The following is a 13,428-nucleotide window of genomic DNA, read 5'->3' as shown; positions in this document are numbered from 1 at the left end:
GAAAACCAAATAACTGTGTTACAGTAATTGTTCGTATCTTCAAATATGAAATTTGGACATGATATATCCTTTACCAAAACTTCAAAAATATTTACCTGAAGGTCTGAAGTTTTTGTGTATCTCCATCTCCAGTAGTTCCTCTACAGAAGATTCTGTTTTACTTATACCATCAATCAACCAGGGTGTCTGACTCAATGTTCTACTGTATTTGTTATAACGACCTGTAAAATAACCCAACAATACATACATAAATCTTCTGTTAATGACATCATCTAAAATGCAAACACCTTACTGCAACACTAGATACAAATTTAATAATTAGTAACTTAATTTCTCAAGAACAATACTCTATACAACAAACAGATTTTAGTCCTTTAAGTGGTTTTTCATATGGAGAGGCTGCACTGAACATCCAGCCTAAAGGCACTGACCTTCACTAATCAAAGTTTTCACTACTGATATCAGTGTGTTCACTGTCAAAATAAGAGAGTTCAATGTTAATATCAAGGTGTTCACTGTTGAGATCATTGTTTGTTGTTAAGAACAAAGTGTTCACTGCTTAGATCAGTGTTTGTTGTTAAGAACAAAGTGTTCACTGCTTAGATCAGTACTTGCTGTTAAGAACAAAGTGTTCACTGCTTAGATCAGTGTTTGCTGTTAAGAACAAAGTGTTCACTGCTTAGATCAGTGTTTGCTGTTAAGAACAAAGTGTTCACTGCTTAGATCAGTGTTTGCTGTTAAGAACAAAGTGTCCACTGCTTAGATCAGTACTTGCTGTTAAGAACAAAATGTCCACTGCTTAGATCAGTGTTTGCTGTTAAGAACAAAGTGTCCACTGCTTAGATCAGTGTTTGCTGTTAAGAACAAATTGTCCACTGCTTAGGTCAGTGTTTGCTGTTAAGAATGAAGTGTCCATTGCTTAGATCAGTGTTTGTTGTTAAGAACAAAGTGTTCACTGCTTAGATCAGTACTTGCTGTTAAGAACAAAGTGTTCACTGCTTAGATCAGTGTTTGCTGTTAAGAACAAAGTGTTCACTGCTTAGATCAGTGTTTGCTGTTAAGAACAAAGTGTTCACTGCTTAGATCAGTGTTTGCTGTTAAGAACAAAGTGTCCACTGCTTAGATCAGTACTTGCTGTTAAGAACAAAATGTCCACTGCTTAGATCAGTGTTTGCTGTTAAGAACAAAGTGTCCACTGCTTAGATCAGTGTTTGCTGTTAAGAACAAATTGTCCACTGCTTAGGTCAGTGTTTGCTGTTAAGAATGAAGTGTCCATTGCTTAGATCTGTGCTTGCTGTTAAGAACAAAGTGTCCCTGCTTAGATCAGTGTTTGCTGTTAAGAACAAAGTGTTCACTGCTTAGATCTGTGTTTGCTGTTAAGAACAAAGTATCCACTGCTTAGATCAGTGTTTGCTGTTAAGAACAAAGTGTCCACTGCTTAGATCAGTCTTTGCTGTTAACCACAATGTGTCAACTACTTAGATCAGTCTTTGCTGTTAAGAACAAAGTGTCCACTGCTAAGTATATACACAAAATAATGAACTCTTTTTTACCTGCAACAAATACATTTTCACTTTGGCACTTGACATCACACTTTGTATATGATCTTGGTTCTGATGGGGGACACTGGTAACTCCTTTGAAAAATAACATATTTTCTGTTTATCTTTTCACCTTAACACTATATGCATCAAGTGACAAATAATCGAATACTTTTATTTTAAGACGGTTTCTTCGTGCTGACATATTTAAGGTCATTCTAAACATATAGCAACTTTCTTGCTCAAGTGGCTGAGGAAGACCCCTGAACTTCTTCCCAGAGAGAAAGGTGAACCTTTTGGTAGCCAGCTGAATTTCCAACACGAAAGAATAATCCGCAAAAAAAACAGAGATACAGTTTACTTGGTATAAGAGATTGGAATTCCAATATGGTAGCTATAGTATACCTATGACACAAAAAAATAGAACCAATACTTCTTGTATTCAGTACTGTCAAATCTTGTATTAAAAAGTATTTCCAAAGAGTAAAGCCAAAAGTTTAGCAGACTGACCATTCAGAACATACTGTCTTAGGAGTTAGATTTGGAGTACAGTAGAAATGAGAGATGGCAGACAAAAATGTATAATCAAACCTTCTAAATTCCTCTTCAGGCATTTGCTCAGCAGCTTTGGCTACATTAGCTCTAGTATAGACAGCAAATGTTGTCTTCTTTCTATTGTACCTTCTATCCTGTTTACGTTTACGAAATGTGTCATTGTCTTCAGCATCTAACCTACATTTGCATTGAATAAATTTATGTAATTCTGCATCACAGAAAAATGAACTTTAACATATTATTGTTTCCTGTATCCAACTTACATTGACAGTATAAATATAAGTTACATCTGACTGTTTTCTGCATGCAACTTGCACCGACAATACAAATACATGATAACTGATAAATCATCGAGATCATATTAACAAGGATATTTAAGTCTTATGCACAAAACTGTTTTTTGTCCTTACCTCTTAACTCTGCATCATAACAGATCTAAGTTAACTGAAAAAAATTGCCCATTTATCATTTACATAGACATCTTACCATATTATGTTACATTTTTACTTTCAGGCAAATAGAATGCTTTTTATGGATGACTTGTTCACTGATTTTGCCTAATATGATAGAATATCTTCAGTCTAAGTTTGGCTACTCTTATTCAAACATTACGACTAAAAGGATGAAATACAATGTATTGAACATTTCAATGCTCATAAATTGAAAAAAAAACAACATCAAGTACCATACTTTTACATATTCAAATATTTTTTGTATAGATATATATAAAAAAAAAAAAAACATACAAAAAGCTACACTCCTTGTTTGAATGTTCATATTGGAATGTCAATGTTATTTCAAATTTGCTTTTGGCATCAAATGAAGCTCCAAGAATCTCTGTCAGCAGCGGACCACATCTCCACTTCCACACATCTTTTATCTGGGCCACATCTGTATATTTCTTGTTTTCATACACCGAGCTGAAAGTGAAAAATAAAACATACCCCTTCCTGTCAAAATAATACAGAGTTCTCAAAACTGAGTCTACCAGTTTTGCTATTTTTGAAATCCGAAATCTCTACCAACATTATGGTCTTAGCTTACATGAAAACTGACCAATATTCTTCAGGAATGACATTTGCCAAATGTTCAAAGATAAACTTAAACAAGAACTGTCACTAATGGTGACAAATGCCCCCGCTTCACCTTGACCTTTGACCTGGTGACCTTTACCTTTGACCTGGTGACCCCAAAGTCAGTAGGGGTGGTGTACTTAGTAAGTACTATCAGCAAGTGAAGTTTGAAGGTCCTGGGTACAGTGGTTCGCGAGTAAAGTGCCTTCATGCAAAAAGTTAACATTGGACCCTGCGACCTTGACCTTTGATCTGGTGACCCCAAAGTCAGTAGGGGTGGTGTACTCATTAAGTACTATCAGCATGTGAAGCTTGAAGGTCGTGGGTGAAGTGGTTCGCAAGTAAAGTGCCTTCATGCAAAAAGTTAACGTTGGCCCCTGTGACCTTGACCTCAGAGCTGGTGACCCCGAAGTCAGTAGGGGTGGTGTACTCAATAAGTACTATCAGCAGGTGAAGTTTGAAGGTCCTGGGTGCAGTGGTTTGCAAGAAAAGTGCCTTCATGCAAAAAGTTAACGTTGTGATGAACGAACAAACGGACGGACAGACAGTTGAAAACTAATATGCCTCCCTTTGGGGGCATAAAAATTTTATAAATAAAATAATTACAGCTTCACTCTCAAATTTCTTTTAACGCTTAGCTGTACATTTGAGAACTTAATTTTAAACAATACCAAATCACAGAAAGAAAAGGTTGTTTCACGCAAAAATTAAACAGCATATAAAACATGTACATTACTCTACAAAAAAATTGTCAGAACACAGTGATTTATACACTGAATTCCCAAAAAGTACTGCATAAGGGTGCCACACTTTCAGTTCAACGCCTTTAAAAACACACCATTTTCAAAGCACTGTCTTCATTTTGATGCATCTGGAATAATGTCCGAGTGCTGAAATTTCACATAACTAGGTGGAACACAGTTTTTGGCAGTTTTTTTATTTTATTTCTTTACAAATGCCATTCATTTTTTAAGGGGCGGGGGGCAACATTCAGAATATTTTAAGTTTCAAGTAAAAAGTATTGTATGGGACAGTACAGCAGAACATGTAATGATCAGGTAGATTGTTGTTGTTTAAACATTTAAGTTTTGATGATATACTCCTAAACCTTAAAGCATTTTACAATAGCATAAATTTTCTTGATGGGCAGAAATATATTACATACCTAAACTTTTCTTTCAAGTGTAACATCAGAGCATACTGAAAGGCAAATTACAATGTAAAATTGAAACTGTCATTTCAATGAAAACATACAACAAGAGGGCCATGATGGCCCTATATCGCTCACCTGTTATCATTGCACTTGAGGACAAGAAGGTCCTCAGAAAAAATATCTAAGTCCAAAGGACAGTAACAACAAAGGGAAGAAATTTAACCAAAAAGAAAAAAAAATTCTTACAAGGTACAGATATATCAAAATACAACTAAAAATTGGAGGTACCATCCATGTTGTACCACAGAAAAGTGGTCTCGGTTTTTCCCTATGGCCAATAATAAAAAAGTTACTAAAAATAAGCTATTTATAGTAACGTAAAATGGAAGTAATTAAACAAAAATTATTGTAAGTGCACAAAAGAAGGACCTGCCAAATAAATCTGTTGACATAAATGAAATTTCAGATCAGTATCTTCATTAGTTACGGAGATATACCAATTTTAATTTGAAATAAAGGGAGGTAATTTGACATAAAATCAGTCCATAGTTATCTACCCTGATTGGCTCAGTCCAACTAATGACAATAATGAAATTTCAGATAAGTCCTATAAGTACTTACAGATATAAATCCATTTTGATTACAATCAGGGGAGGTAATCAGATATAAAATAACTCTGAACCTACGCTTAGAACTGATTTGTCATGGAATCCAAGAATTATTGAAGTTGAAGTTATTTTGGAAGTTTGTATCAAATAAAACCATAAATGAAGTCTCTATATGATGGCCGCAAAAGCCAAAATAGCCAATTTTGGACCTTTAAGGGGCCATAACTCTGGAACCCATGAAGAAATCTGGCCAGTTCAAGAAAGGAACCAAGATCTTGTGGTGATACAAGTTGTGTGCAAGTTTGGTTAAAATCGAATCATAAATGAAGCTGCTATTGTGCAGACAAGGTCAAAATAGCTAATTTTGGCCCTTTCAGGGGCCATAACTCTGGAACCCATTATGGGATCTGGCCGGTTCAACTACGGAATCAAGATCTTATGGTGACACAAGTTTTGTGCAAGTTTGATTAAATTCAAATCATAAATGAAGCTGCTATTGTGCAGACAAGGTCAAAATAGCTAATTCTGGCCCTTTCCAGGGCCTTAACTCTGGAACCCATAAAGGAATCTCGCCAGTTCAAGAAAGGAACCAAGATCTTATGGTGATACAAGTTGTGTGCAAGTTTGGTTAAAATAAAATCATAAATGAAGCTGCTATTGTGCAGACAAGGTCAAAATAGCTTATTCTGGCCCTTTCAGGGGCCATAACTCTGGAACCCATAATGGAATCTGGCCAGTTCAAGAAAGGAATCAAGATCTTATGGTGATACAAATTGTCTGCCAGTTTGGTAAAAATCAAACCATAAATAAAGCTGCTATTGTGCAGACAAGGTCGAAATAGCTAATTTTGGCCCTTTCAGGGGCCATAACTCTGGAACCCATAACAGGATCTGGCCAGTTCAAGAAAGGAACCAAGATCTTATGGTGATACAAGTTGTGTGCAAGTTTGGTTAAAATAAAATCATAAATGAAACCACTATCGTGCAGACAAGAAATTGTTGACGGACGCACGGACAACGGACGAAGGGTGATCACAAAAGCTCACCTTGTCACTCTGTGACAGGTGAGCTAAAAAGCAATGTAATGGAAACGAACAGGTACAGAAGAGTAAGTTTTGCATCAAAGATCTTAACTGTTCTCCCAATATCTTTTTACTATGTTAACAATTTTATTATAAGTAAACGATAATGTGCAGCATTAGAGAGGAGATTTTACTCAAGTACATGATTATAAAGCTGAATGTGGAAACTAATCTAAGAATGCATCTAGAGTACTGAAAAGGTTTTTCAAATAATTTTACTTTCTGACTTTATCCTAACTTAATGCAGACAAACATTCTAACAATATCTCATGAATATCAAGTAGACTAGAAATGTGTCACAGATGCCTCCGCAACATGAGAAAGGTCACAGGCATGGTACTGCTCACAAACTAAAAGAAGGACCCTTGGCCCTATTTATTTACAAAAAAAAAAATATATTGTAGGAAAACTAGAAAATTTAGTAATCTGTAAATGTAGTGAAAATTGACTAAGTTCAACCAAGGACTGTGACCTTGACCTTTGACCTACTGAAATGGTTTTTGTGCATGACACATCGTCTATCCATTCTTATCATTTGTGTCAAATTATTTTGAAATCAGATCATGCATGTCAAAGATATGGCCCAGACACAAAGACCAGTTATTTAGTGAAAATTAGCTAAGTTCAACAAAGAACTGTGACCTTGACCTTTGACCTAGTGAAATGGTTATTGCGCAAGACACATTGTCTATCCATGCTTATCATTTGTGTGAAATTATTCTGAAATTAGACCATGCACGTCAAAGTTATGGCCCGGACACGAACACCACCCTTTCCCGAACACACACACAGACAAGGGTAACACTACATGTATATCCCCCCCCATTTTATCGCGGGTGCATAAAATGTGGCTTCTTGAATGTTAAACAGAGTTTTCCATTATTCGGATAGGTAACTTAGTATTTGACCTCACCTAAGCCTGTTTCAAACCTTAACTTCAGAAAGACGAACATTCTAACAAACTTTTATGAAGTATGACTGTTTTAATCTTAGATAGCGCAGTTTCAAGTTTGACCTATATTTCATAAAGACAATCTAACCATGTTTTAAGAAAGATGGTTAAACAAGAGCTGTCACAGGAGACAGCGTGCTCGACTATTTCGATGCTGGATAGTGAAACTGGGCACATCTGTGGAAACTGGAGCTGTCACTGGAGTGTTTATTAACTCCAATGGTGAATGAAGATATTGCACAATTGCCTGAGTCTGTGTCAAAAATATTAAGTAATAAGGGAGGTACAGATAAAGTGTATCAAAACACTATGTAAGTATAGCCTAAGCAAAAAGGGGGCATAATTAATAAAATATTGGAGCAAGAGTTATGCATCTTGTGTCATATGATGTGGGTGATAATGTGGAACAAGTACTTCAAGTTTGAACGCATTTCATAATAACTGAGAGATAGTGTAAATGCATCAAAATTAACCTTTAATTCTAAGTAAAAGGTGGCATAATTCATGAAAAATTGGTGCCAGAGTTATGCACCTTGTTTTAAATGGTGTGGGTGGTGATGTTGAACAACTATTTTAAGTTTGAATCAAATCCATTCTGTAATATTAGTGATAGAGTGAAAGTGCATCAAAACTTTAACCTGAAATTCTAAGTAAAAAGGGGGAATAATTCATAAAAAATTGGTGCCAGAGTTACGCATCTTGTGTCAAATGATGTGGGCGATGATGTTGAACAACTATTTTAAGTCTGAATCAAATCCATTCAGTAATAACAGTGATAGAGTGAAAGTGCATCAAAACTTTAACCTGAAATTCTAAGTAAAAAGGGGGAATAATTCATGTAAAATTGGTGCCAGAGTTATGCACCTTGTGTCATATGGCATCGGTGATGATGCTGAACAACTATTTTAGTTTGAATCAAATCCATTCAGTAAAAACAGAGATAGAGTGAAAGTGCATCAAAACTTTAACCTGAAATTCTAAGTAAAAAGGGGGAATAATTCATAAAAAATTTGTGCCAGAGTTATGCATCTTGTGTCATATGATGTGGGTGATGATGTTGAACTATTATTTTAAGTCTGAATCAAATCCATTCAGTAATAACAGAGATAGAGTGAAAGTGCATCAAAACTTTAACCTTAAAAACTAAGTGGAAAGGGGAGATAAATCATATAACATTGGTGCCAGAGTTATGGCCCTTAGGCCAGATGATGTGGGTGATGATGAAGAATAACTATTTCAAGTTTGAATCAAATCCATCAAGTCATTACAGAGATAGGTTGAAAAAAGCAAAGTGTAAAAAAACTTTAACCAAGGTGGGGACGCGGAAAGACGCCGACGCTGGGACGAGTAGGATAGCTCTCCTTATACTTCGTATAGTCGAGCTAAAAATGTGGCCTCCACATGGTTAACATGGTTTTAATCTCTAGTAACTATCTTAAAATTTAAACTAGATTTCCTAAAGACAAACAATCTAACATGTTTTATGAATAATATTAAAACAGTCATACTTCATAAAAGTATTTGAGACAAAATACTAGGTCAATAGGTCAAATAATGGTAAAACCTTGTTAACACTCTAGTCTAGATGCCACATTTCCCCCTAGATCTTCATAAAACATTATAACAAGGAACGCGGCAATGCCACGAAACCATGTTTTCAACACTTTTCATAAGAATAAAAAAGTATACTGAATCACAGTGCACCACTTTAAAGCACAACCCTAACCCTAACCCTAAACCCTTACCCTAACCTAACCCTAACCCTATTTTTAGTAACAATGACCTTGACCTTGATCCCAGAAACCCCAATATCAATCCCAAGCTACAACTTTATATAAGTTTTCTATACACCAAGTTTCATCATGATAGCTCATTCCTAAGTTAAGTTATTGACCGGAAACCCTTTTTCCATTTTAAGTAACAGTGACCTTGACCTTGACCCATGAAACCCCAAAATCAATCCCAGCCTTTGTCTTGATTTAAGCTACATACATACCAAGTTTTATTAAAATATCTTTACCGAAACAAAAGTTATTGACCGGAAACACCAGTTTGACGCCGCCGCCCATCCGCCCGCCCGACCAACGACATACCCCAATCTAATAACTCAGGTTTTCGTTGAAAACCTGGTTAATAAAGGTAGGAGATTGAACAACATGTACAACAAGAGCTGTCGGAGGACAGCAACGCTCGACTATTCAACAGCCTTGTCAATTGAATGAATACAAAAGTCGAAAAAGGGGCATAATTTTGTAAAAATGGGAAAAAGGGTTATGGAACCTTCATAGTGCTTATCAGCTCATAAAGTGAACAAGTGCGTGAAGTTTCAATCTTTTCCCATAAGTGGATAATGAAATACCAGCTTACATACAAAAACTTAACCAAAAACTGCTAAGTCGAAAAAGGGGCATAAGTTTGAAAAAATTGCGAAGTAGAGTTATGGGACCTATACAGTGCATGTCAGATCATGACAGTGAACTAGTGTGTGAAGTTTCAATCCATTCCCATTAGTGCGTACTGAGATACCAGCTTACATACAAAACCTTAACCAAGAATTTCTAAGTCGAAAAGGGGGCATAATTTCATAAAAAAAAAGCAAAATAGAGTTATGGAACCTGTGCAATGTAGGCCAGTTTATCACAGTGAATAAGTGTGTGAAGTTTCAATCTATTCCCACAAGTGGTTACTGAGATATTAGCTTACATACAAAACCTTAACCAAGAATTTCTAAGTTGAATAGGGGACATAATTTTGTAAACAAGAGCTCGTCGAACACGAAATGCACCCCCTTGATGCATTCAGTAACTGCACAAGGAACAGAAATTATATGCTCACTGTAAACAAAGGTTCTACCATTCTGGTTTAATCTGACCTTGACCTTTAACCTATTAACCTAACAAGAGATTACAGAGTGATCTTGGCACCATCTACTGAGCCATTTTTGAATGTTCCAAATTTCAAGACTAGCTCAAGGTCAAAATCAAGATCAAAGTTCATTTCGGACCAAAACAATGTGTATGTGTCCAAATTTGAAAGCTGTGGCTTGAGAAATGTGAAAGTAAGTCACTAGATCAATTTCAAGGTCAAAGTTCATTTCGGTAGACAGAACTATGCATGTGCTTCAAATTTGGAGGCTGTAGCTTGAGAAATGTGAAAAAAGGTAATAGGTAAAAATCAATGTCAAATTTCAATTCAGAACACAAAAGTATGCATGCGGTCCAAATTTGAAGCCTGTACCTCCAGAAATGTGGAAGTAGGTCACTAGGTCAATCTCAAGATCAAAGTTCATTTCAGTACACAAAACTATGTTTGTGCTTCAAATTTGAAGGCTGTAGCTTGAGAAATGTGAAAGGTCACTAGGTCAAAATCAAGGTCAAATTTTATTTTGGAAAAAAAAACTATACATGTGGTTCAAATTTGAAGCCTGTACCTTCAAAAATGTGAAAGTAGGTCACAAGGTCAATAACAAGGTCAAAGTTTTTTTCGGTATACAAACCTATGCATGTGGTCCAAATTTGAAGGCTGTAGCTACAGAAATGTGAAAGTAGGTCACTAGGTCAAGATCAAGGTCAACTCATGTCAAGGTTCATCTTGCCACTCAAAACTACACATGTGGTCCAAATTTGAATGATGTAAGTTATGGACATGAAGATTCAAAACTTTTCCCTATATAAGTCTATATGAACAATATGACCCCTGGGGCGGGGCCATATCTGACCCTACAGGGCTAATTTAAACAAACATGGTAGAGAACCACTAGATGATGCTACAATACAAAATATCAAAGCCATAGTCTTTGTGGTTTGGACAAGAAGATTTTAAAAGTTTTTCCCTATATAAGTCTATGTAAACCATATGACCCCCAGGGCGGAGCCATATTTGACCCTAGGGGAATAATTTGAATAATCTTAGTAGAGGACCACTAGATGATGTCATATACAAAATATCAAAGCCCTACGCCCTGTGGTTTTGAACAAGAGGTTTTTCAAAGTTTTTTCCTATATAAGTATATATAAACCATGTGACCCCCGGGGCGGGGCCACATTTGACCCCAGGGAAATAATCTGAACAATCTTGGTAGAGGACCACTAGATTTTGCTACATACCAAATATCAAAGCCCTAGGCCCTATGGTTTTGGACAAGAAGATCAGAAACCGTTTAACTGTTCCTGGCCAATGTGACCTTGACCTTTGTCCTAATGACCTCAAAATCAATAGGGGTCATCTGCTGGTCATGGCCAACCAAACTATCAATTTTCCTGACACTAGGCCCAAGCGTTCTTGAGTTATTGCCTGGAAATCATTTTACTCTTCCTGGTCACTGTGACCTTGACCTTTGACATACTCACCTCAAAATCAATAGGGGTCATCTGCTGGTCATGACTAACCTCCCCATCAACTTTCTTGACACTAGGCCTAAGCGTTCTTGAGTTATCATCCGGAAACCGTTTTACTGTTCAGGGTCACTGTGACCTTGACCTTTAACATACTGACCTCAAAATCAATAGGGGTCATCTGCTGGCATGACTAACCTCCCTATCAACTTTCATGATCCTAGGCCCAAATGTTCTTGAGTTATCATCCGGAAACCGTTTTACTATTCAGGGTCACTGTGACCTTGACCTTTGACATACAGACCTCAAAATCAATAGGGGTCATCTGCTGGTGATGACCGACCTCCCTATCAACTTTCATGATCCTAGGCCTAAGCGTTCTTGAGTTATCATCCGGAAACGGATTGGTCTAAATTCCGACAGACCGACCTACTGACATCTGCAAAACAATATACCCCTCCTTCTTCGAAGGGGGGCATAAAAAGCAAAATAGAGTAACGGAACCTGTGCAATGTAGGTCAGTTTATCACAGTGAATAAGTGTGTGAAGTTTCAATCCGTTCCTACAAGTGATTACTGAGATACCAGCTTACATACAAAACCTTAACCAAGAATTTCTAAGTCGAAAAAGGGGTATAATTTTGTAAAAAAGCAAAATAGAGTTATGGAACCTGTGCAGTGTAGGTCAGTTTATCACAGTGAATAAGTGTGTGAAGTTTCAATCCATTCCCACAAGTGGTTACTGAGATACCAGCTTACATACAAAACCGTAACCAAATCGGGACGCCGACGCAGACGCGGACGCCGACACCGACGCATGGGCGAGTCCAATAGCTCTACTATTCTATGAAAATGGGATATGATAGTCTAAATTTAATAATGATGTTCCAGTTTCAGGGTTCACACACTTCCATCAGGATTTTAATAACATTAACGGTTAGTAGATAGAACCAAGCTCAGCAGATCATGTGAAAAGTTGTCAAGTTCTAATGTGGCAGACTTCAAGATTGGCCAGATGTATACTAACATTCTTTTTCAGGGAAAAGAATTTTAATTCATACAGTTTTCCTTTGTTGAAAAGGGGCCACTTCAGCTCAGTAGGGAGGGCACAATACTAGCAATGTCAAGGTCACAAGTTTGAACCCCCCACCCTCCCCCCTCCACCCATACAGCGAGTCAAACATTCTACATGAAGATCTAACAGTGAACAAAGTCTCAGAAATAATTTCTTATCTATCTAAGACTCATTCTGGGAAGATCACAGTTCTTTAGAATGAATAAATTAATGCTGGTATCAAAGCCATGAAAATAGAAAGGTTAACTGAAACAATATATAAAATGGTGTAAACCAAAAATGTCTGCTGGTAAATATGTATTTGAAAACCGATAATTTGACTCAAAATAATACTGACTGGTATACAGACAGGTTAGACAGGTATCACTCACCTCCCTTAGTATAATACAAACTGGTATACAGACAGGTTAGACTGGTATCACTCAATTCCCTCAGTATAATACAGACTGGTATCACTTACCTCTCTCAGTATAATACAGACTGATATCACTTACCTCTCTCAGTATAACACAGACTGGTATCACTAACTCACATATCTCAGTATTACATAGACTGGTATCACTTACCTCCCTCAGTATAATACAGACTGGTATCATCATAGAGCACATGTACACTGTATAGAGAAACCCTTCATCTTCAATATGCTGCTTCAACTGAAATCAGTGACAAAATAATCATGTCATATTTGTTATACCATAAATATACTTGTATTTTAACATTACGAAAGTTTAATAAAACTTTTGATAGAAAACCTGAGTATTTTATTATTTGATGAATTTAAATGAATTTAATTTAATGAATTTATTGAATGTTAACAAGTTAAGCACAGTACACTTAAACAAACTATAGCTGACTTTCAGACAATGGATTTAAACAAATTTTTAATCATTTTTAACTTCATCACTGCTGGTTTTGTGGTAGAATTAAATTTTTACAACACTTAACAAAAATATTTTGGATTTCATCCCCGTACAATTTCAATTTTATATATATTATTAATTTTGACAATTATTTAATGTCTGTATTTCATTCAGTCTACATGCAGTCTTTACAATGTG

The 13,428-nt window shown here is 36.3% G+C and overlaps 1 protein-coding gene across 1 annotated transcript in view; it reads right to left on the bottom strand.

Moving 5' to 3' along the window:
- Positions 1-4,359, bottom strand: part of LOC128551455 (tRNA pseudouridine synthase Pus10-like) — a 29,703-nt gene extending 25,344 nt beyond the window's left edge. Inside the window, exons 1-5 of the mRNA XM_053532314.1 lie at positions 4,334-4,359; positions 2,842-3,015; positions 2,132-2,272; positions 1,554-1,636; positions 96-221 (exon numbers count right to left, since the gene is read on the bottom strand). Coding sequence (XP_053388289.1) covers positions 96-221; positions 1,554-1,636; positions 2,132-2,272; positions 2,842-3,015; positions 4,334-4,359 — 550 coding nt within the window. The remainder of the gene's footprint in view (positions 1-95; positions 222-1,553; positions 1,637-2,131; positions 2,273-2,841; positions 3,016-4,333) is intronic.
- Positions 4,360-13,428: the final 9,069 nt, after the last annotated feature.

The sequence above is a fragment of the Mercenaria mercenaria genome, unplaced genomic scaffold (assembly GCF_021730395.1).
Source record: "Mercenaria mercenaria strain notata unplaced genomic scaffold, MADL_Memer_1 contig_1101, whole genome shotgun sequence".
Classification (NCBI taxonomy): Eukaryota; Metazoa; Mollusca; class Bivalvia; order Venerida; family Veneridae; genus Mercenaria; species Mercenaria mercenaria.
This window is presented reverse-complemented; position numbering and strand designations above follow the sequence as displayed.